Genomic DNA, 21,070 nt, shown 5'->3' with positions numbered 1-21,070 from the left:
GGACAGTGCACCATTTCATAAAATGGGCACACATTCATGCATTTGCTGATCAAACCCTCAAATGTATCAAGCCAATGGCATATATGAATAACATACAACACAAAAGCATTACGTGACAATTCCACAATTCTTGCACTTTGGGGAGGATTTAAACAACACTGAGTTTCCCTCAGACTTCAAACCAGTAAATTCGACAAAAGCATAGGCTTGAGTTATTTTGTGTGATTCTGGTTATCAAACCAGAATGCTGTGGCATATGATCAGCAATGATAAGACACAACTGTCCCTGAAACCAAAGGTAGACTCAAGCCATTTATTTTCTGCCAGACATCTGTTTGATGCAAATTTCCACAGCTAGGGTAAGATGGCAGCAAGAAAGACACAGCTGCATAGTGACAAAGGTTACCTTGCAAGTTACCTACCATAGCAAAAATTCCTATAACACAGCATTGGCAATTCTAACATAATTGTCAAAACACCATCATTTCAAGGCAACCCGGTTCACATCAACTGTTGCACTTTTCTATCTAGTTAAAGGAATCTGTGTCCCTTCAATCTGTTCATGTACGCTAACGCTGGTTTAATGTTATGGCACGCTGTAAAGGGTTACTTAAGGCCAATGGCTCTTGTCATCCAGTGTATCATTTACTTCATAAAGTTTCAGCCAAATGATCTGTCCCCTGCATAGAGAGGTGTATAGTAACACCATACCCTGCAAAGTGACTCAGAGTATCATTTTCCTCCTTCGAATGCACACACCCTATTCTTTCATTTGAAAAAGATTCACTGCGATTTATCTCTTTTAAACTCGTTTCCGCACACTGTGAAAAAAGGACACACGGTTACTGAAATTAACCGAAAACTACCGATTAAAATGTCTTGAGAAATTCATACAGATGGACGTTAGACACAAACGTTACACTAGAGGGCAGCAAATGGCAACCGAATGTTTTTTTTCCCTTTCACAGAGTATCTGGCAACCACTATGACGCATGTGCCTTGCTTTGACGCATTTAAGAGCGAGAATCATGCCTGCGAAAACACCGAAACGCATTTTTATTTCAAGTGTTCAAGTGTTGCTCATGAGGACCTCGAGGTTGTAAATACACTACAGAGGGCACAATTTTATGGCTTTCACCAAACACACCGTAGGAATCCACAATTCATGAAAAGAACAGTGCAGAGCAAACACAGTAAGAAACATGGAAAATGCAAGCGTTGTCAGGCATCGGCCTTTAACAGAGAATGTAAATGAGTGGGGCATATGCACTTCAATGCTTTCCCAAGTCCGGCTCATTTACTAGATGAAGCCTAGCGGCTCCCCTGGTAGAACCTAAAGCTCAACGGTGTCGGAATTTTCTATGTAAAAGCCACCTTAGGGCTGACAGATTACGCCTTCTTTCATGAGATTTGTCCAATATGAGCTTCACTTCAATAAAATCATATACATGCATATATCTATATATATGGACATATGCATATGCATGTATAGATGTATGCATGCACGCACACACACACACACACACACACACACTAACATGCATATGCATATATAGGTATATGAATGCATACATACTGACACACACACATATGTATAATTACAATGCAAGTTACTGGTCGTCATGAATATGAAACGTGCAAAAACATGCCATGATGTTGCCTGGATAGTCATTCAACTGTCAAACGGAGAAATCAGAATGCAGACAAGAGTAAAATTTCCATTTTATTTCTCACAATTTCAAAAGAGGAGCATTTCTTAAAAAAACACTTTCAAAATAAATACACCTTATTCAATACTGATTTGCATTATAAAACAGTCTCATGCACATTACCAGTAATTCCTCCAGTCGTGAATACCTCCATTTGTGCCGTTTAAGCCACCTGGATCCACTAGTTCAATGATTCCTGTGAGGCAGATCTCAAGAGACCAAGAGTTCAGCATTATCAACAAACAGTGGTTTAGCATGTTGAGCCTAAACACTAAATACTTTCCCATTCCCAAAAAACAGGAGTCTAAGTTTAATAAAAAAGACATATAAACCAAAAAAGGCATAAAAGTTGTGATCACAGGGCAGAGAATACAGTCTTTCAGCTTGGAATGCAAGGCGATCTCTGACTACTTTCTTTCTTTTCTGCCTTATATGCTTTTCTCCCATTTGGCTGGTCTTACTTGACTGAATCATAAAAAAAAAAAAAAAACAATTCAAGACTGGTTATGTATCTTTTAGCCCATTCCTTGTTTCCAGTTAATATTTAGGGATTTTTAACATGTTGCTACAACAAAATAACTAAAGGACTATTGAAGATCTTTGTAACTACACAGGAATTGTTTTAGAAAGGAAGTTTGGGCCATGTAATAACAAATGTTCTCCTTAATCTAACTACAACACTACCTACACCTCATACCTTATTATACATGTGGAGTTTAAACGTTTGCTTGCTTGCAATCACTTAGTTCTTTTTATGTTACCATGTATGTAACAATCATATAACCCACAATGCAAAATGTGACCAAATACCATTCAACACAATAATAAACAATATCAACAATGGAAGAGGCAGGAATATAGTGTATGCAATGTATACAAGTCCAAACAATACTTAAAGTTTCTAAACGCTTACACCAAACAGGATTCTGAGTGCCATCTTTGTTTTGCAGCAAAAACATAACCACTGACTAATCAAACTACAGCTTTGCTTGTGCCATATTCACTCTACAGAGCAAAATGTTGCGAAAAAGAAAGGTACTTTCAGGAACATCTCCAAATCCTGTTTATTCTTCCAGCACTTATTCAAAAAGATATGTAGGACAGAGATGTTTAAAATCCCTTTTGTTTAGGACTGCAGCTGGGATTGAGCTTGAGGTCATTCTTTTGTGTGATGATGTATACATATTTTGTCAGTGATTTTGGGGGGGGGGGGGTGCTCTTGGAATCGAGTTAATAAGGCGACGCGGACTGAAGACAATCAACAGGAGAACGGCTTTCAGAGCATGAAGACGCTTCAGGGTGAATCCGTGGCGTGGGAGAGTGGGAGATTTCCTCTCCAACGAGCTCTCTGTCCCGTGCTTCCCTGTAAAGACAGAAATCACAGTGCAGGGATTCAGCGGTCGGGGTGGGGGGGACAGCGACCGCAGCGAGAGCAGGACTCCCTTTCTTCCTGCCTGCAGCTGGGCAGTCAAAGGGCTCCTCTGTGCTCTCAGCTATGGGGCGGCCACGTCCGCCCGGGGAGACTCCCCGAAACACGCAGCTGCCTCCAGAATCTGTGGCCTTTGTCCCGGCTCCCCAGCTGAAGAGCCCACCCTGTATGGAGTCTTCTCCTCTTCTGGCTGTGGTCGGCTGCCTTCCTCCAGAGGCGCCGGGAACACAGCTGGTTCCGAAAACTACAGCCTCGCAGAGAAACATCCCGCCCTACAGAACCAGTCGGCAATTCTGACAATATAACCTAAACACACGTCGGTCAGTTTGACTGGCTTCCCCATTCATGAAATGAAATGCAGTGTCTCCCATTGGTAACCGTGTGGTCCCTCGTATTTCACTCAGATCCGAAAAGGCAGAATCTGCACGAGGCACTGAAGTTGGAGACGTGCCAAATTGAAGCACCCACTTAACTGAGCGTCTGCCTTTTTGCAGTAACTGCTTCTTTTATGAGCAGTCTCTCTTAGTTGTCGCAGACTTTTTTCTTAAGTGACAAGTTCTTTTGATGAACGAATTATCTAATGAAATGATCGCTGCCACAACCGCCAAAACAATTAGACACAATTGGAAAAGGTCTCCGCTCTCGCAGTTCCGGGAGACTTGCCTCTGAGTGCTTCACTAAACTGTCAGATTCATTATTGATAGTGAGTGCAAAGGGGAATGCACACAGAGACTCAATTTACACCATGAGGTTCCCGATCACAAAGGACAGCACCGCCCCCTCTTTAACAAAAGTGTTTTTTAATGTGTGCCTTCATTCATTATCTGGCCCATATCTTGAGAACTGAAAAAAAAGAGTAATAGGAGTATCCATTTCTCTTCCGCTCCTCTGCCCGGCTCCTTGGACGATAGCAGTTTGAAGCAAGAAATGTTTAAGTTGGCAGAGGTGTCCAGTCCAGACCAAAGTGACATCAGCAGGTCAAAGGTTAATCCCTCCCTCCGCCTGACTGCTGGGACGGAGAGTCCGCAGCCGGGCCTACAGGAGGAGCTTCGCGCCATTCAGCTGAACACGAGCAGACCGAGGCCCCAAAGAGCATTTCCCTCTCTGGCCTGTGGGAGGCGCTCTCAGAGCTCAGGCATTTTGTCCTCGTACTGCGGCGGGGGTGTGAGGGGCTCAATGCTCAGCACACCGGCCTGCGGAGGGTTCTTGAGGTGTAGCTTCTCGGACTTGATGCGCCTCACCTTGAGGGGGCGGAGCTTGAGGCTGAGGCCGTTGTGGCGGCCGGGCGGGGCAGCGGCAGCAGCAGCGGCAGCGGGGGCGGGGGGAGGCTGCGGGTCGCCGGTGGGGGCTGGTGGGGGATATGGGGGCTCCCCCTGCCCCTCGTTCTCATGCCGCAGGCCGTCCACCAGGTCCTCGTAGGACGGCAGCTGGGAGGAGCTGTTACGCAGGTTACTCTGCCTCACAGGATACTGCCCGCTGCCCACTGCCTCCTCGTAGGTGGGCACGTCATACCTGGCGGTATTCTCCTCCACCCTGCACAGAAACATACACACTGTCTTCATACACCCATTTATTCAAAATAACACCCATGATGCCACAGTTCTTAGCCTTATATATGATCATAGAATAGGGTATAGAATAGGCATCCTTGTATATCTGATGGTTTCACACCACAGAACTCTGATATTGCACTGACCTTAGGAGTTGTAGAGACTCAAAACCAGCTCCTTTAAATTCATTTTTTGAAATGCAAAGTGACTATGACTTCATTTGTCAGGCCTTGACCACAAAATAAAGGAAATGATGTAATCCTCATCCAGTTCCCTTAATGCTACTTTGTTATACTGACAACTCTAGAAGAGCTAAAGATCATCTTAATGTTTGGTGTGGAGTTAAGGTGTTTGCTTCTGCACAGCTTTAAGATCAGTGATGACAGTCATAATACCTGGAAGGGGAAGCAAGAATATTTTATGAGGAGGAACTCAAGAGGCACACAAACAGCCAACATATGAGTATGAGTATATGAGATCCCATGATATGCAGCACCACGTGATCCAAGCTGATGTTCGGAGAACGTTTATGAGCTCCTGGGAGTTCCCATCTCATAGATGAAGCTCAGTTACTCAACCTTTTATTTGCCATCTTCAGATTTACAGTAGCATGGCGAAATTCACAGGGGAGAATTTAAGATGCCTTCATGTGAATTACCCCCGGACAAGGACAGGTATAGTCTAAAGGTTGGATGTCAATTCCCATGAACAAGTTTGACTTCAAAGCAAGCATGTGCTCTGTAATATTTGCACATAAGATAGGCTTATATGACTGTCAAACAATATAAAAACAATTAGCCTTCTCTAATTAGCCAAGGTATCACTGGTACATTGACATGATTGGTTGGGTGCTGTAGGTCACCAATAATAAAATGAAATGTGTTTTTTCAGTGACGTTGCTCCCAAACGTGGTGCTTTATTGTGCAAACACACATATGTTTCCACCACACTGGTCTTCCTGACAATCTCATAGTGTAATACTACCAATAATGAGCAGTATCTTACTCAGGGAATACAGACGCTTTCCATGTACTTGAGTTCTGCTGTCACAACAGTATCAACCACAGAATTTCCCAACGTGATCAAGCAAATGCTGGATATCAGTTTTGGCTGGGAAAATCTACACAGGTGTGCCTCTGATTTGGTATTGCATAAGCTGTTTGCAAATGTAGTAAAAATGATTCAGCATATCTGGTGCTGAGGCATTTGCCAACACAATAACAAAATGCAGAAACCATAAAAGCAAGTTAAACGGTCCCATTTTCTACTAATTAAACATCTTAGTGAAAACAGTGTCAAAGGGCCAGAGGATCATGAAGTGTCACAGAGAATACCTGCATCTTCAGTGAGGGACAACAGAGCCGCAACAAAGAGCCAACAGACACCTCATTCTATTCCCATTTATTCAACATCCATGCAATGTGTTACCACACAAGCACAACCTCCTGCCAAGCCACCAATACACAGCTTTTATTTCACAAAGGAGCAAATTGCGCCCCCCAGAATTTACCTACTTGTGTTTATTTCGATTCCTCTAATTTTGTGCTGATTTCCTGATGAAATGCAGCTCACGTTAACAGGTACGGTACAGACACAAACAGAGGTAAAACAATGATTAACGGGTGAGACACCCTTTGCAGACAGTACTACTGTGGAGCAGAACTGGTATGCGTTGTGTGCATTGGCTGGAACTCCCCTCGGGCAGAGGGGTGAGTGTTGTAATCTAGCAGCTATTTAAAGAATGCTGTGGTGTTTTCTGTGGTGTGTTCTTACTTGTTTTTAGCACTTTAGATACCGCTACAACACTCAAGAACTAAAGGCTGTTATCGATAGTCGATATTACGATAATCCTACTGCTCCATTTCACTTGGGTACTTTGAGCACCAAAAGTGTAGTCAAAAGTGTATTCATTTTTGTCACTCTGTACAAATTTATCAAATAAATTTTATCCTTTCCATCATTCCAATGTGATAATTTCAGGGCTGTGTCTGAGTTTTCCATCTTTCACAAACAACAAACTGAAAATGTCATTTAAGCAATGCAAAAACATGAAGCATAATTCACAGTGCCCTGTTAATAAAAACATATTCCATATAAGGAACACCTTGGTGACTGAGTAGACACCCAACTGCATGAAGTGTGCAGAAGAGAAAGTGGGTGGGATCATTTTACAAAATAATGTAACCAACCAAAACATAATCCAGATAAATGGTTGTGAGTAGGATTCCTATGTATTTTGGGAGCACAGAGATGTTAAATAATTTGTATGGATATATATAGTGTAAGGGCAGACACTACTGTCAGTTGAAGTTCTAAATTTGTAAATTCACAAATAAGAAACTTGTCATTTAGAAACTTATGAAGAGTCTGTGAAAACTTAATACGTGACCTTTTTTCTTGAGGATCAAAATAGTTCTGAGGAACAGTACAAACACCACCTGTGTTTTTCATTAAAATTCATGACCGATGGTCCAGTTAGAGATGGGAATTTAAAAACAAGGAGACTTAATGACCTTGACCTTTAGTGACACTGAGGCCTAGAAATTCAAAGTTTTGGGGGTAAAAAATCAGGACAACATGTGTCAGGTTTTATCAAATTCATGCATAATGCCTGAATTATTACAACAAACAAACAAACAAAAATCATCAAGAAGCACTGTGACATTGACCTTTCACCTAGGAACCTGAAAATTTATTCTGGGGATGAACACGCTTAAAAAAAAAAAAAAAGTCATCAAAATCTACATAAAACTGGAAAATGTTATTGCAAATGTTAACTGGAAACCACTTTTAAGTCAAGCCAAGACAAGATCTTAGTGTGTATGTATGTAGAGAGAGAAAGAGAAGGACAGGTGGATCTACTGCTCTGGATAAGAATGTGTGCCACACTGTAAATGTTTATCTGATTTCTGTGTGTTGAAGCGGAGAACTGCACAGCCCCCCTCAGTCAGACTGACAGAGTGGAAAAGTACCGCGGCGGCAGAGTGGATGGCAGGAAAGGCGGAGCGGCCGCACTCACGTTTCCCCTTCCTGTGCGCTGCCGGCGCGCTGGCGGAACTGCGCGTCCAGCGCCTCCGTCTCCAGCCGCTGCTGCCTGTGCTTGCTCCTCACGCCCAGGCAGATGGACAGCAGCAGCGTGGCCACGCCCGCCCCCACCAGGACGAACGCCACCGTCGACGTCTTCCCCTTGGTGTCCTCGATGCCGGGCTTCGACCCGCCGCTGCTGCTGTTCCCCGCCGCGTCCGACGGCACCACGCTCCACACGATCATGACGATGCCCAGCGCCACCAGGCCCACGCCCAGCGCGCACAGGGCGTACTGGGAGCCCGAGTTATTGCTGTTGTCGCTGGCGGAGCCGGGGGACGGGCGGCCGCTCCCTGCGCCCGGCTGCCCGCTGGAGCACATGCTCCGGCCTCTCTCTCCGCTCTCAGTCTGCAGCAAAATCAGGGAGGAAGGAGCACTTAAAATCAATATTCACAGAAAACCAACAAACCAGAAAAAAAATAGTATTAACACAAAAATCTAAACACGTCAACAAATGCTCGAGAACCGGGCGAGTGTCCCACTTTAGAGGGAGCTGAAAACTTTTGAGAGCGATTATGAAACATGTCCCCTAGAAAGAGGCCAATGCAGTCAGAGATAAGCGCGGGTTATAAGCGATTTCACATGCTTCTTTAGAACCTGGTTTAAAATTCTGAAAGGATGCTGCTGGCACCAGAGCATCCAGAGGGAGCCCAGACGTGCTGATCGAAGCATTATTTTCTTTGGTTTGGAAACACTGCTCCCAGAGGGGAGAGTGTGCACCCATACACAGCAGGGCCCCGAGGCTGAGAGTCTCCCGCATTGCTCCAGGCAGAGAGAGCCTCTTGGCCTTTGTGGAGTTTACTCTACTCTCATACTTACTCTACAATCCATTACTGTGATCTTTAAATTCAGAATCAAAATGAGTCTGATCTTTAGAGAAAACAGACACATCTTGTCCAATCCTAAACACCTTGAAAGAGCCATGAGGATTTTTTTTATCATAGCAAAGTGACACAGTATTACAGAACCCAGCACATTGCCATGATGATCACCCAGCCACAAACACTAGGAAAACCAACACTGTGCATGAACACCTTTACATGTCCTACTACTGTACTATGAGAAAAAGCAACCCAGAGAAAGTGCCTGGTCAGAGGTACAAAACATTTGTAAGTCTTCCTTCTGAGAGGCATTTATTTGCTGTGTGCCTGATGCATCCAATTAGACACTATCCCTGGGGTTCCGCTTCAAATGCCTATTGACCTTTTCCAGAAATTAATCTCCAGCTCCAAGCAGATGCACATCTCAAATGAACAATGTAAGACAGACAACTGATAATTTATCTATGTGCCCTTTAAACAATCCACACTTTTTAAAACTACACTCTCCATTGATATTTATGACTAATTTCAACTTCGGGCTAAAAATTCTAGAAACTAGACTTTTATTTTTTTATAATAAGATATAAAGCATGTTTTTTTTAATGTTGTTGATCCCCATAAGGCTATGATATCCGATTCACTGGAGTTAAAGTCCACGCATTGCATTACTGAGCACCGCTGACACACACTAGCTTTTTATTACTTTAATAGCGGTCATAAATTAAATCAATCATAAGGAACTCTTAATTCTGCCCACTTCGAAAGTGCCACGCCAGCAGAGGTGTATAAAATGCAGTTCTTAGGCATGGTGTACAGTCTTGCTAACTGGCCTGTTAATTGTTAATGGCTGTCAGACCAGTACATGCGTGGGGGGGGCAGAGGCCCATGAAGCTCAGACTCCCTGCAGACATGGGGCTGACCAAGCATCAACCCGCAGATATTCAACTGTAAACTTCTTTCATTTGTTACAAGAACAAGAAGTCAAGGAACCGCGCCAGGACATTTTAGGTCAGGCAATCAAAACAGTGAAAAAAAAAAAAAAAAACCTGTGAGTGACCTGGGCAGCTCCCAGGGTGCCAACCGGCAGAGTTACTACCCCCATTACTATGACAACAAGGCCGACAGCACGTATCCTGTGATTAACTGGTGATTTGAGACCCTCTGAACGAGGTCAACAACACTGGGGATTCTGTAGTGTTGCAGGCCTCAGACTCCGCTCAGAGACCTCACCACACTGTGGTCTCCTGGTGAGTCATCAACCCCAGATAAACTAAACAATGAATAAAGAATAACAGCACTCTGATTCCTCACTGCGGCTAGGCTTACACAATTTTCAAAATGGGATATTTTCCATGGTAATTTTCATTTTTTAACTTGAAAAGTAAAACTGAACTTTGCTACATTGCTTGAACATTTTTAACATTCTTTGCTCTTAGTGCTGCATCATTGGTGGCATTCTTGACATATGACTTCGCACATCAACTGCAAATGCACACTCTCCTTATATCTTTGTTTTATGGAGAAAAATAAAGAGGTATGAACTATGAAACAACCAACATGACACCTTGCAATTTCATGAGTACAACTGTTTATTTTTAATTGAACTACGTTTGAAATTATGATGTATTGTTAATACCCACAATAAACTGAAGGTACGCGTTTAGATTTGCACGGATATGACCCCATTCAACAAATTACATCATTTTTCTGTGTACCAACTCCTTGCAATGTTGTTGTCAGCATATGCAAATATGGCTAAGAAATGCATACAAATATAGTGCTAAATTTACATACAATTCATCCTGTATGCTTATTAGTGTTCTTGCTTTGCTTAGCAATTACGACCATCAGAATGTATACTGAACAGCCATTATGTATAATGAGCAAATTTGCATCATATTAAAAAAAAGAACAGCTTGACTCATTATAGACTTCTGACAAATAGCATGAAAATATTATATTTAGATTATTTTACATGTTATTACAACATCAAAAAATGACCTCATCCCTAAGATGAATAGCAGTTGCCGGTAGATAGCTGGAAGCTTTCTGTGAGAAAAGCTTAATCTGTCCATTGATTCTCCATTGCTGCTACAGGGTATCTAATCACCCATCTAAGATGTTAGAACTTAGGACATGTTTGTTAATGGAACTTTCTCAGTAAAAAGAGCTGGTTGACCAGGAATTAGGGAATTGTTTAATTATTAGGAGTCACCCTTTATTAATAATTTTAAAAGTGGGCCTGATCCAAACTGAGCAGTATGGTCACATGTGTGGGATTAAAAAAAGACACCAAGACAAAGTTCCGGTGTAAAATTTCCAAGGAAAATTTTGCAATTCACCGGCAATTTTCCCCCAAATTGTAACCCTACCCGCTGCACAATTAAATTTTAATGTGAATACCTCTAACCCTTTTGTATACCTCTCTCAGACACATAGCACCACAGATCACACCTAACCAACTGCCATGAACAGTGATAGGGACCTCCACTCCCATTTCCTGTCCCGCCTTATCACCATCCCCCACCCACTCGCAGCCCTGAGAGCATAAACAGAATCTCCACACCTCCTACCTCATCAATATGACAGGCTGGCTGACTCAATGACTCAATAATCACTCATATCAATTAATCAATTAATCAATTAATCAATTAATCAATCACTCATCACTCATGTCTATTCCAACACACTTACATTTTTGCAAGTCACAAGGGGATATCTTTTCCCTTTAAATCTCACTGGTTTTGTTTTTATTTCCTTCTGGATATAGTGCTCCATATAGAGCTCTGTGATAGTCTGATTGTGAAGGGTGCTATATCAGATAAAAGTTGAGTTTGTGAAATATACAGGCCATAAATGCATTCTTGGCAGTGTAATGAACGTTCCTCTTCCCGTCACACATACCAGTCAGTGAGGAGCGAGACGTAGCTCCCACTTCTGAGAAACACTTCGCAAATCACAGCCAGCAACACTGACACGTTTAATGACACGGTGATTCACCGCTTTGATAAACGCCACTTCACAACAAGAGGACACAACTCCCCGCTTCTCTGGTTAAACATACGTAAATGTTCAGTTTACAGTTTGCAGTGGAATCGGCCAACTTTGCCAAGGCTTTGGCTCTTTCGCAACAAAGGGGCGGTTAGACATTGAGCGTCTGCAGGTTACGATTACAGGTAGCAATGAGGCATGCTGCCTCGTGCCACACCTGGTGCTAATTCCGTTACCTGAAACCTGAGAGCTGGGAGCCGAGCAGGAGGTCTCTCTCCTGAAAAAGACAGAACTGACCAGGAGCATCATCATGTCAGACCTCCACAAACTCTGCCGAAAGTTACACCAAGATGCAATCAACCACAGAGAACATCAGACAAATAGCCAACAATGTTTGTGCAGTATCTAAACAAGGGTATGCACTGATAGTTCATTTTATTCGAGTATTTGTGTTTTTTTTAATGATCATAGCCAGGATCTTATTTATATTTGGATAACTGTGCGCTCAGTTCTCTTTGACAATGCATTATTTTTCTTCTGGAAGATGGGGTGGGCAGAAATATAAGAGAAATATTTCAGAAATGTTATGATTTTAAAATCTGAAAGGTATGAAAGAAGCACTGACTGGCAGGGACCCACTTGCTCATGTGCTGCTGGTGGAATTCCGAGGCCCAACTGTCAACAACGTTATCCTCATCATCAGCGCATGAGGGGTGGAGGTCTGTTAAGACACTGAAGCCTACTTCAAAGAGAAAAAAAAAAAAAACTCTCGGGGAAAACATTTGCCCTCTCTGGGTGGCGAAATAGGAAGGCATCCAGAATCTCATTTAATAAGACTCAGCTGACCGGCTGAAACTGCACTCGAATCCCTGCAAGGCTCACTTTTAAAGATGCACTGACAGTAGAGAAATGGTGCCGCACCCTATGACTGAGGGCTGGATGAGCAGGGCAGAGAGGGCAGAGAGGGTGAACAGAAAACCGCAGGTCTGAACGTGCCGTGATACAAGGCAGGGGTGAGACACCGAAACCTGGCTCACAGATGGGACTCAAGGAATGGTGGTGCCGACACAAAAACAATAAAGAATTACACATAGGAAGACATCAACGGCACAAACATCAGCCTTCCGACTATGCGAAATAATGTCCAAAAAGTTACGCAAAAAGTATCCTTCTCAAATTTGCCACACTTTCATGATGTCTGAAAACCCTGGCAAAAAACCCACATATCATTACATTATTGCCATTTAGCAGATGCTATTATCCAGAGCGAATTACATTGGTTAGTTTGTTACCCATTTATGCAGCTGGATATTTTCTTAGGCAATTGTGGGTTAAGTACCTTGCTCAAGGGTACAGCAGCAGTCCTGTTCATTATCCACTATGCTACACTGCCGCCCATCATAAGTAGATAGAAGCAAGGCTTGTGACCGAAAGGTTGCTGGCTCGAATCCCTGTTGGGGCACTGCTATTGTACCCTTTGGAAAAGTACTTACCCCACCGTTGCCTCAGTAAATATCCAGCCGTATAAATGGATAAAACCTATGTAAGTCACTCTGGATGAGAGCATCTGCTAGATGACAATAGCGTAATGTAATAATGTGATGCTCTTTCCCCCCTTTATGACACCATATTGCAGAATAACTAATTGCACATTACGCTGGACACACTGTTACTCTGTAGTCCTACAGCACCACTGTAGTGAGACAAATGAAACCCTTTGATATGCCTCCACCCAGCCAATGGCTATTTTTTGCACTACAAATCCCATGGTGCACCACAGTGAAGTGGTGACTGATTGGGGGACAAGCAGCACTCCACTGATGTCACATGAGCAACTCACAGGTGCCTGATGGGTTGCAGGTTCCCTGAGGGTGGTGTTTCTGGTCACTGTTGGCTGATGGCATGGCTGGGATCAAACCTGGGCTGTAGGGCATGGCCTACTCTTGAGATGAGCGCCATGCTGAATGAACCGCTTTTATGATCCAAAGTGCAACTGGCTTTCCTAGCTTGCCTCTCTGAGTAATCCACAGACAGCAGCACAAGAACGCTTATGCTTGTCCTACACTGATCCCTTTTTTTTTTTTAAATCAGTTAAAATCTCATTTCTTTGACCTGTCTCTGAGTCCTGATGCCAATTTTAGATAAGGAACCAGACCTTCGCATCAAAGTAAGAATTCTGACAGATACTGGCTGAACAGCAAGCCATCACTACCAGTGTGATTGAAAGAATGAACACAGATGGGAGAATGTCTCCGCTTTGAAGATTACAGGAAGTCTTTCTTTGCATTGTGACCCCTGTGTCTATGCAATTTCAAAAACTACAGCAAACAAAATTAGATATGTATACCAACAAAGCCTTCTTGTCTTGCCAGTCTTGACCTCTGTCAAATGCTAGTAATTGCCCCATGTGTATAGTTATATGGTGAGAAAACAGTCATAGATACAGCCAAATATAGGCACAAAACTTTTAAATAGGTAGGATCCTCTTCCAGTCTGGAACATGATATTATCAGTAAAGGGGTAAGAGGCTTAGTTTGTACTGAAGCTGCGCTGACCCCAAGACCCCATCCATTCTCAGCTGAGGCTCAGCAACCGATAGCCTGCTCATTAAGAATGCTGACGTTCACACCAACCATGGTTTTTTCCCTGTTTAGCGCCTAATCATTTTGTGGCATGTCTCACAGCTGTTTTTCAGCACGTGCTAAAAGATGACTATGATCAATGCCTCATTCCTGTGGTGCGTTCCTACATGACAAAAGAACTCAAGTGTATCAAACACACACAACAAACCAGTGGGTATCATTACCTAGCATTTGGGCTTGTTGATCTGCCGGCATTATTTTTATTTGTTTGACTGGCAGACACACTAATCCCAGGTGGCTTAAATATTATAGAGCTGGATACTACCTGAGGCAACTCATCTTAAGCACCTTGCTCATGAGTACAATGCCAATGCCCCACCTGGGATTTTGGTGACAAGTCCCGGCCTTTAACCACCTCACCACATGGCTGCCCATGGGCGCAACGGTGCAACCTTCCATGAAAAACCAACATCTCTTTGACCTTGTCTAACATCTCTTATCATCCTTTGAAGTCACAAAAGCCCTTTTGAATCCACACACCCACACAACCTTCAGCAATGCAACGTCACCCGTGCAGGAGACTTGGAGAGCTGAACGGGCCTTGCAGAATGTCACTGGCCAAAACTTACGAAAGACCCGGCACATAAGGGCTCTGACTTTGACCTCACATGAAGCCTGCAGACATTCCAAAACGTCACCCGTAAAAAATTACAGGAGATGTGGATACAGCCCACAACTGGAATAAGAAAGTCTACAGCGTGTCCCTGCAGTAACCTACTGTTTAACATACGTGAGGATTCAATGTGCAGTAAATATGTGACAGATAACATGGCAATGCACACCACTACTCTTTAACTGGATGTTTTTCACCTGAGGTACACGCACCCCCCAAGGTATTTCAGAGGGTTGTGAGATGTAATAAAGCTGAAGGGACAAATAACACTAATGATAAAGGAGAAACTGAATTATAGCCTCAGCATAATACAGGTACACTTCCAAAAAAGGCTTAAAATCTCTTCAGAAAGTAATGTCCAGGCTTTGACATCTTAGCTGTTGATCTAAATGAGCCACATGAAATTAAATTTAAAAATTGGGTGGACTATGGGCTGACAACATAGGCAAAGCATGTGGACTGTCAGTGAAAAGAGACAAAGGAAGTAATCATGTGATACTTAAAGGGCCCACATATCATGCCACAACATGTTTATAATGCAAGTGGTTTTCAGAAACATGTGACTGGCATGTGGTTATCCCCAAAACAAAGCACTTTCAAAACAGTGATAAAAATGTTCAGAATAAAAATTATTTTTTTTCTCTGCAACATATAAATGAAAGGGACTCTTTATATATGTTTCACTGTGACTTCATCTGAAAGAGACTTCAACACTAGGCAATCATCACGTCTTTTAATTAAGTCACTAAGTCAAGGGTAACTCACTGAGATAGATAAAGTAGGCTATTCAATAAGCTAGGGGGGTAATAGCCCCTAACATACAATTTTATGCACAACAATCTTGTATTAACGTACGTGCGGAGTGTGCAGCAAAGCAGAAGACTGAATCACACGTTTTTATCTCACACCTCCAATAGCTCCCGTCAAAATACATTCCAAATGTGTTCACTGTGCAGCATAAATTGCCTACATGGAATCCTCCATACACAACGTTATTTTGACAGCTGCTTTACCGAACTCTGCTCAGGATTATCACGTATAATTACACCCACTTGCATTCCATCCTCACACACCTCTAATTAATTTATGTAGAACATATTTCGACCCCTTTTCTAATCTGTTAGAAAAACTAAAAGTAGTAAAAACTACTTTTTATTTTAACATCAAATTCACTATGAATTCATTTAAAAACTAATCATTTTCTGATAACGGACGTCAATCACACCGGGCTAAGCCATAACCGTATCCCTCCCAGAAAGTTATTTCCGCCCACAACATTGGTATCTGCACATGTAGTAGCAGGTTTTGGGAAACAAACAGTTTCAGTGATCGTTTCCTCTCTTACCGGGACGAAAAAAAAGCCCCTCTCCCTCGCTTCCATAATTTAGCATGGAAAATTACCCTTCATGAATTCAGTAACATCGCAATCTTGTGAAAGCTGTCATATGAAGATATACAGTAACAGCCTTCGTTACAACAGAAGGGTTTGTATAGGATATTTTTATAAGACTCGTGACTCCCACGTCTGCAAAAATCCCTATCGTCAGACTGACACTAACTTTTGGTGCACTATTCATACAACATTAAGATAGTCCTCTGTTTACCGATTAGCAATCAGGGATGGTAGCCTAAGTTAAGTGGTTACCCTACTGTACAGACAAAACTATCATGCGCTACACCTTTGGGGAACTTTTAATATAGAATAAGGACAGAAGGTGGAAGTGACGACAATGCACATGTAAAATAACTTTATGCACTTGACATTAAAACCTCATACGCCTAGGCTTGGTGAGGAGGCTACAATACCTTAAATTTCATATTGTAGCCAGCTCCTACAACCTCATCGGGAACGTCAGGCAAAACTTTTGAGAGCACAACCACTAGAGAGTTAAGAGCACTTGGAAAACATCTTAGCCCCTCCGACCGCACCCCTTTTTTAAGAAACAAGACCCTTTCTTACTTGGTTAGTTCCACGTTGCGGAATGTTAACGCAAATGGGGCCATGCAGTGAGTAATGTATACATAGAGTGTCTGCGGTTATGGATAAAATATGTCTACATTATCTGAGGCGATGAGATTGCCTTACCTGAGACTGTCTGGCTTGCGTTTCAGCTTTCCTGGGCTTTCATTTCGAACACAGTATCCATGCCAATGTTTTTCTTTTTTTTCGTAAACGGTCAAGAGTTGCTATGTATCCTACACGCACATGCAACTTACCGAAACTTGAATACCCCTGTTATCCCCTATTATGACCAAATCTACGATTAAGCCTCTTAACGACGTGGATCTGACTGTGCCAGAAACTCCAGAAACTTTGTCCAAATTCTGTCCAACTAGCGGAGGAATGAATCTTTCTTTACACTCATACTAAAGTGTTAACGGTTTCCCCAAGGTCTTAGTGTACGTGGAGTACGCGTTCCGCCTTCCTCTTGGTATGCGCACAGAGGAAGCGCCGTGCGAAATATCGCTGCTGAGTCAAGCGTGACCAAGCATCGCCAAACGCATTTCCGCAATTAGACTGCATCCTTGAGTAGATAATTTTTACAGCACAACATAAGGCAATCGTCATGACATTGTTGTAAGAAAGCCACTGCGATGAAATTTCCACACACAAGCTGATAAGCGTTAAATTTCTGTATTGACGTATACTCGTGTACAGCACACATATAAATTCGTCCCCCTTCAGTATGGTTATTATCTTCCCATTGTTCTGGAATAATATAACACCAGTCACGCTTTCCTGTCTGGCTGTAAATATGTTCTCTTACGCCAGTCACGTGATTATCCAATTGGTGGCATTTAAAATCTCAATGGAGAAAGTACACGTCATTCGTTTGTCATGCCCTTTGGAATGTATGTGGTATCAGGGCTACACTATTCGAATGGCGTATCCTGCAGTAAACGTATCAAAAGGGTTAATGACATCATCCTCTTCAGTCAAGACAACAGAGAGTAAATCCTTTAGCCAAAAAAAAAAAAAAACTGTGCTGTGTGTTTGTAGGGTCATGGGTCAGATCCCTGCTTGGACCACACCAGTTTGTCTGTGAGTCATAAAGAAGAATGATTACTCCAAACAATATGAATACAGTAGCTTTATTGTCCTGAACACGCAATGTATCAGAGAGGTTACTGTCATCTGTGTTATTGCGTTTGTTTAGACAATTTACTGAGGGAATCAGTGAGAACATGCTTAATATGATATTGAGTGTGATCACACTGATTAGGCTACACACATTAATACTCAGGTTAGCATCATTATTCTGTAAATGACTTTATTCAAAATGTTCAGTTGCAATATACCTCAACACCCACTGCGCACTTATTTCATTGATTCTGCATTCAGACTTGATTAGCAGAGACAGTGCAGTAATCAAAGTTACTCGATGAATAAATACATGCTTATTAGCGGCAATCATTTTAAGCTGTTGTTAGCTTATTTGTGTTAAATAAAAGCATATGCGAGTTGATGAAATGCATACTCGTGAAGTAACCATACCCTTCATTCACACATCAAACACAACTGATAACGATGAACACAATTTCGCAGTCTCCCAAAATTCAAAAGACTGGTTTAAGCCTGCAAGGCACTTTGTCCTTAACTTTGAGTAACAAACAGTACAAAAGTGAATATGCAACATTTGCTTTATTTTGTAACTAAGGGAACAGAAGTGTATTGCATTTAGATTGCATTATAAATTTCCAAAAAGAGGACTCTATTTCCATTTTGTGTTTGTGGAACTGAGGCTTCTGAAATAGTTGAAGGAGGATTGTATTGCGAAATGAAGACAAATTGTGGTGTGTGGGAGTGACTGCTCAGTCCTGTGGTTTTTCTCTCCTTAAAAATCAATTTGCTTTAATTTCCGAAGAGTGGCAATGCGCTGGATTTCAGCTAACTGACATTTCAGTTTTGAGAGGATAAATACAGCCAAGAAGTGCACAATGTTGATTTGTTTTTATAATGCAGCTGCACAAAGATCTGTTTTGTCTTGTTTCTGTGGCCACATACTATTGTGGCTTAAAGTTACCAGATTAGCTGCACACGATAATGTTGGAAAGATGGCTAGATACTATGCCTGGCATGAACACTACAGAACTACAGAAGGCCAGAAACTACAACACTGGACACAAATATGGGTGCCAGAGAAGGCCCGAATGACCTTCAGCAACACAAATAATACGTGTTTTCCTTTGCACCATGTGACGCTGTCTAAGAGCTAACCAGATTCATCAGGTCAATAAAAAGAGGCAGGGAACTAAATATATTCAGTGAAACAGTAGAGATGCAGCAGTTGCTATGAGCAGAATGCAGCTGGAAGCATTCTACATGTATTGCTAACAGAATTATCCAATGAGAGGACAGCTGCCATACCCGGGCCTGGTCCCCCGGGGTAGGAAAAGGAATCTCTAGCCTCTGGCCTTTACCCCTTTTGTTGCTGGCCTAAGTGGGACTGTGTTTATCAGCAGGGGTGTTCAAAACTCCCTGTTCCCAAAGCCTCCTTGTTGCAGAACTTGCTCATACGCTGATGCATGTGTTGACATCATCTGAGTGAGTCATTAGGTACTCTGTCTTCATGTTCGGCTTTGAGATATCCTTCCATTCTGAAGCTCACATGAAGTCCACAAATGGCCATTGAGTGCTTATTCAGCTGACTGCTTATTATTTTTTATCTGGAAGTGGAATAAAGGTGAGAACAGGATTCCCTTGCCGGCCTCTATTCTAAGGACAGGACGTCTTTGCAGATAGTGACTGGTCCCTTGTAACATCAGTCCTCTAAACTAAGGGAATATGAATCATGCTCTACATATCACTCTCAGAAGATGTGTGAACAGCGTTGTGTATTCCTCGGAGGCTTGGCGGAGACAGTGTGACACCAGCCTTCAGGCCTTCAGTGTGTGTGTGTGTGTGTGGTGGTGCTGGTAGGAGGAGGGGCTGTACAGGCTGAACAGGCGGCTTGTACCACAGGGAGAAGGAGCCCCAACAATGTGACATTGTTTCTTGTGTGTCCTCAGTGACATTGGTGACCAGTGCCACTGTTTTCCCAAGACCGCTACTGCCCCACTGAGGACACAACGGCACCCTACTGTAAGTATATGATAAACAGGCACTGGATTGCCCCTGGCTTAATTCTGCTGAGAAGCCCACAGAGCCATCGCTGGTCTGCGATAACAGCACTGCATTTCTGAATGCAGAGAGCTCTACGACGGCAGTGTGGTGCAGTGGTGAAAAGCTGGCTTTATAACCCAAAATTTGCTGGTCTGATTTCTGATTCCCACGTAGGGCAAAGCTGTTAGACTATATATGTAATGTATAGTCTACATATAGACTATATAGTGTATATATGTATAAGTTGTTCAGGATAAGAGCATTTGCTAAGCCAGTAATGCAATGTAATATTGCAGCATCTGGACACTGACGAAAAAACTTTTCCCCACGTCCTCCACTTCCTCTCTCAGCTTCCATTGTTTTCCTAACCTGAGGCCACCGCTCACAAAGGTGAATTTAATATTGCACTTGCATGCGAGTCAGGGGATTAGCCCGGTCTGCTGGGGGAAGATATGTCCAGGACATATTGATTTAAGCCGCTGAGTTCGTGCCCAATACCACCTTATCACTGGAGTCCACTGCTCTGGGACTATGGGACAGACAGGCCTCAGCAGACCTTATTTAAAAGGAATAATTCAGTTTTGGATCCGAGGCCAATTCATTGCACAGCATAACGACACTTTTGATTATAATGGAGTAATCAGGGGCTTTTTTTTAGTTAAGGAGCCATTGTTCTTTCAAGGACTAAAGGCCTGGGAGGGTACATTCAAGAGTATGCAAATGGGTAAAAAGAAGTGCCCAGCATAGCTTTTAAGATGGAAAATGAACCTAGAAGTATGCCTGTGTGAAGTCATGTCTTCACATAGGCATGTCAGCAGAAAAAAGTCAGAAAGTCAGCAGAAATCAGTTGGTTTGAGCATAGCCGTTGAGAGTCAGTTTAAAAAACGTCTGAATATCAGACGTTTGATGCTTGGAAGATGTGAATTACCCCCCTTCCTGGTCTCCCCCATGCTCCCCATTCTGCCCTAACCTGTCTGCTCCTCTAATATAATCATCTGAAATGTCTCCCTCTCACAGCTAAGCTCTCGGTGAATCCAAAATCCCTGAGGAATGTGTAATAACTTTTAGCGCATCATGCATAAGAGAAGGCCAATAAGTAGCAGTCACTCTTAATGAGTTCAGAGTTA

General features: G+C 42.7%; 1 protein-coding gene across 1 annotated transcript; it reads right to left on the bottom strand.

Moving 5' to 3' along the window:
* Positions 1-2,919: 2,919 nt before the first annotated feature.
* Positions 2,920-17,253, bottom strand: tmem51a (transmembrane protein 51a). The gene is made up of 3 exons (XM_036534032.1): positions 16,926-17,253; positions 7,708-8,120; positions 2,920-4,671 (listed from the first exon to the last, which is right to left on the bottom strand). Exons 2-3 carry the CDS (start codon positions 8,091-8,093, stop codon positions 4,263-4,265), a joined length of 795 nt encoding a protein of 264 aa, XP_036389925.1. The 5' UTR covers positions 8,094-8,120; positions 16,926-17,253; the 3' UTR covers positions 2,920-4,262.
* Between the last annotated feature and the right edge of the window lie 3,817 nt (positions 17,254-21,070).

The sequence above is a fragment of the Megalops cyprinoides genome, chromosome 7 (assembly GCF_013368585.1).
Source record: "Megalops cyprinoides isolate fMegCyp1 chromosome 7, fMegCyp1.pri, whole genome shotgun sequence".
In the NCBI taxonomy this organism is placed as follows: domain Eukaryota; kingdom Metazoa; phylum Chordata; class Actinopteri; order Elopiformes; family Megalopidae; genus Megalops; species Megalops cyprinoides.
Note: the sequence above shows the minus strand (reverse complement) of the source record. Positions and strands in the feature narration are given on the sequence as shown.

Excerpts from the sequence above, each read along its gene's own strand:
- tmem51a (XM_036534032.1), bottom strand. The coding sequence starts at position 8,093 with ATGTGCTCCAGCGGGCAGCCGGGCGCAGGGAGCGGCCGCCCGTCCCCC. Across the intron at positions 4,672-7,707 it reads AGCGCACAGGAAGGGGAAAC|GGTGGAGGAGAATACCGCCA; the intron begins GTGAGTGCGGCC and ends GTTTCTGTGCAG.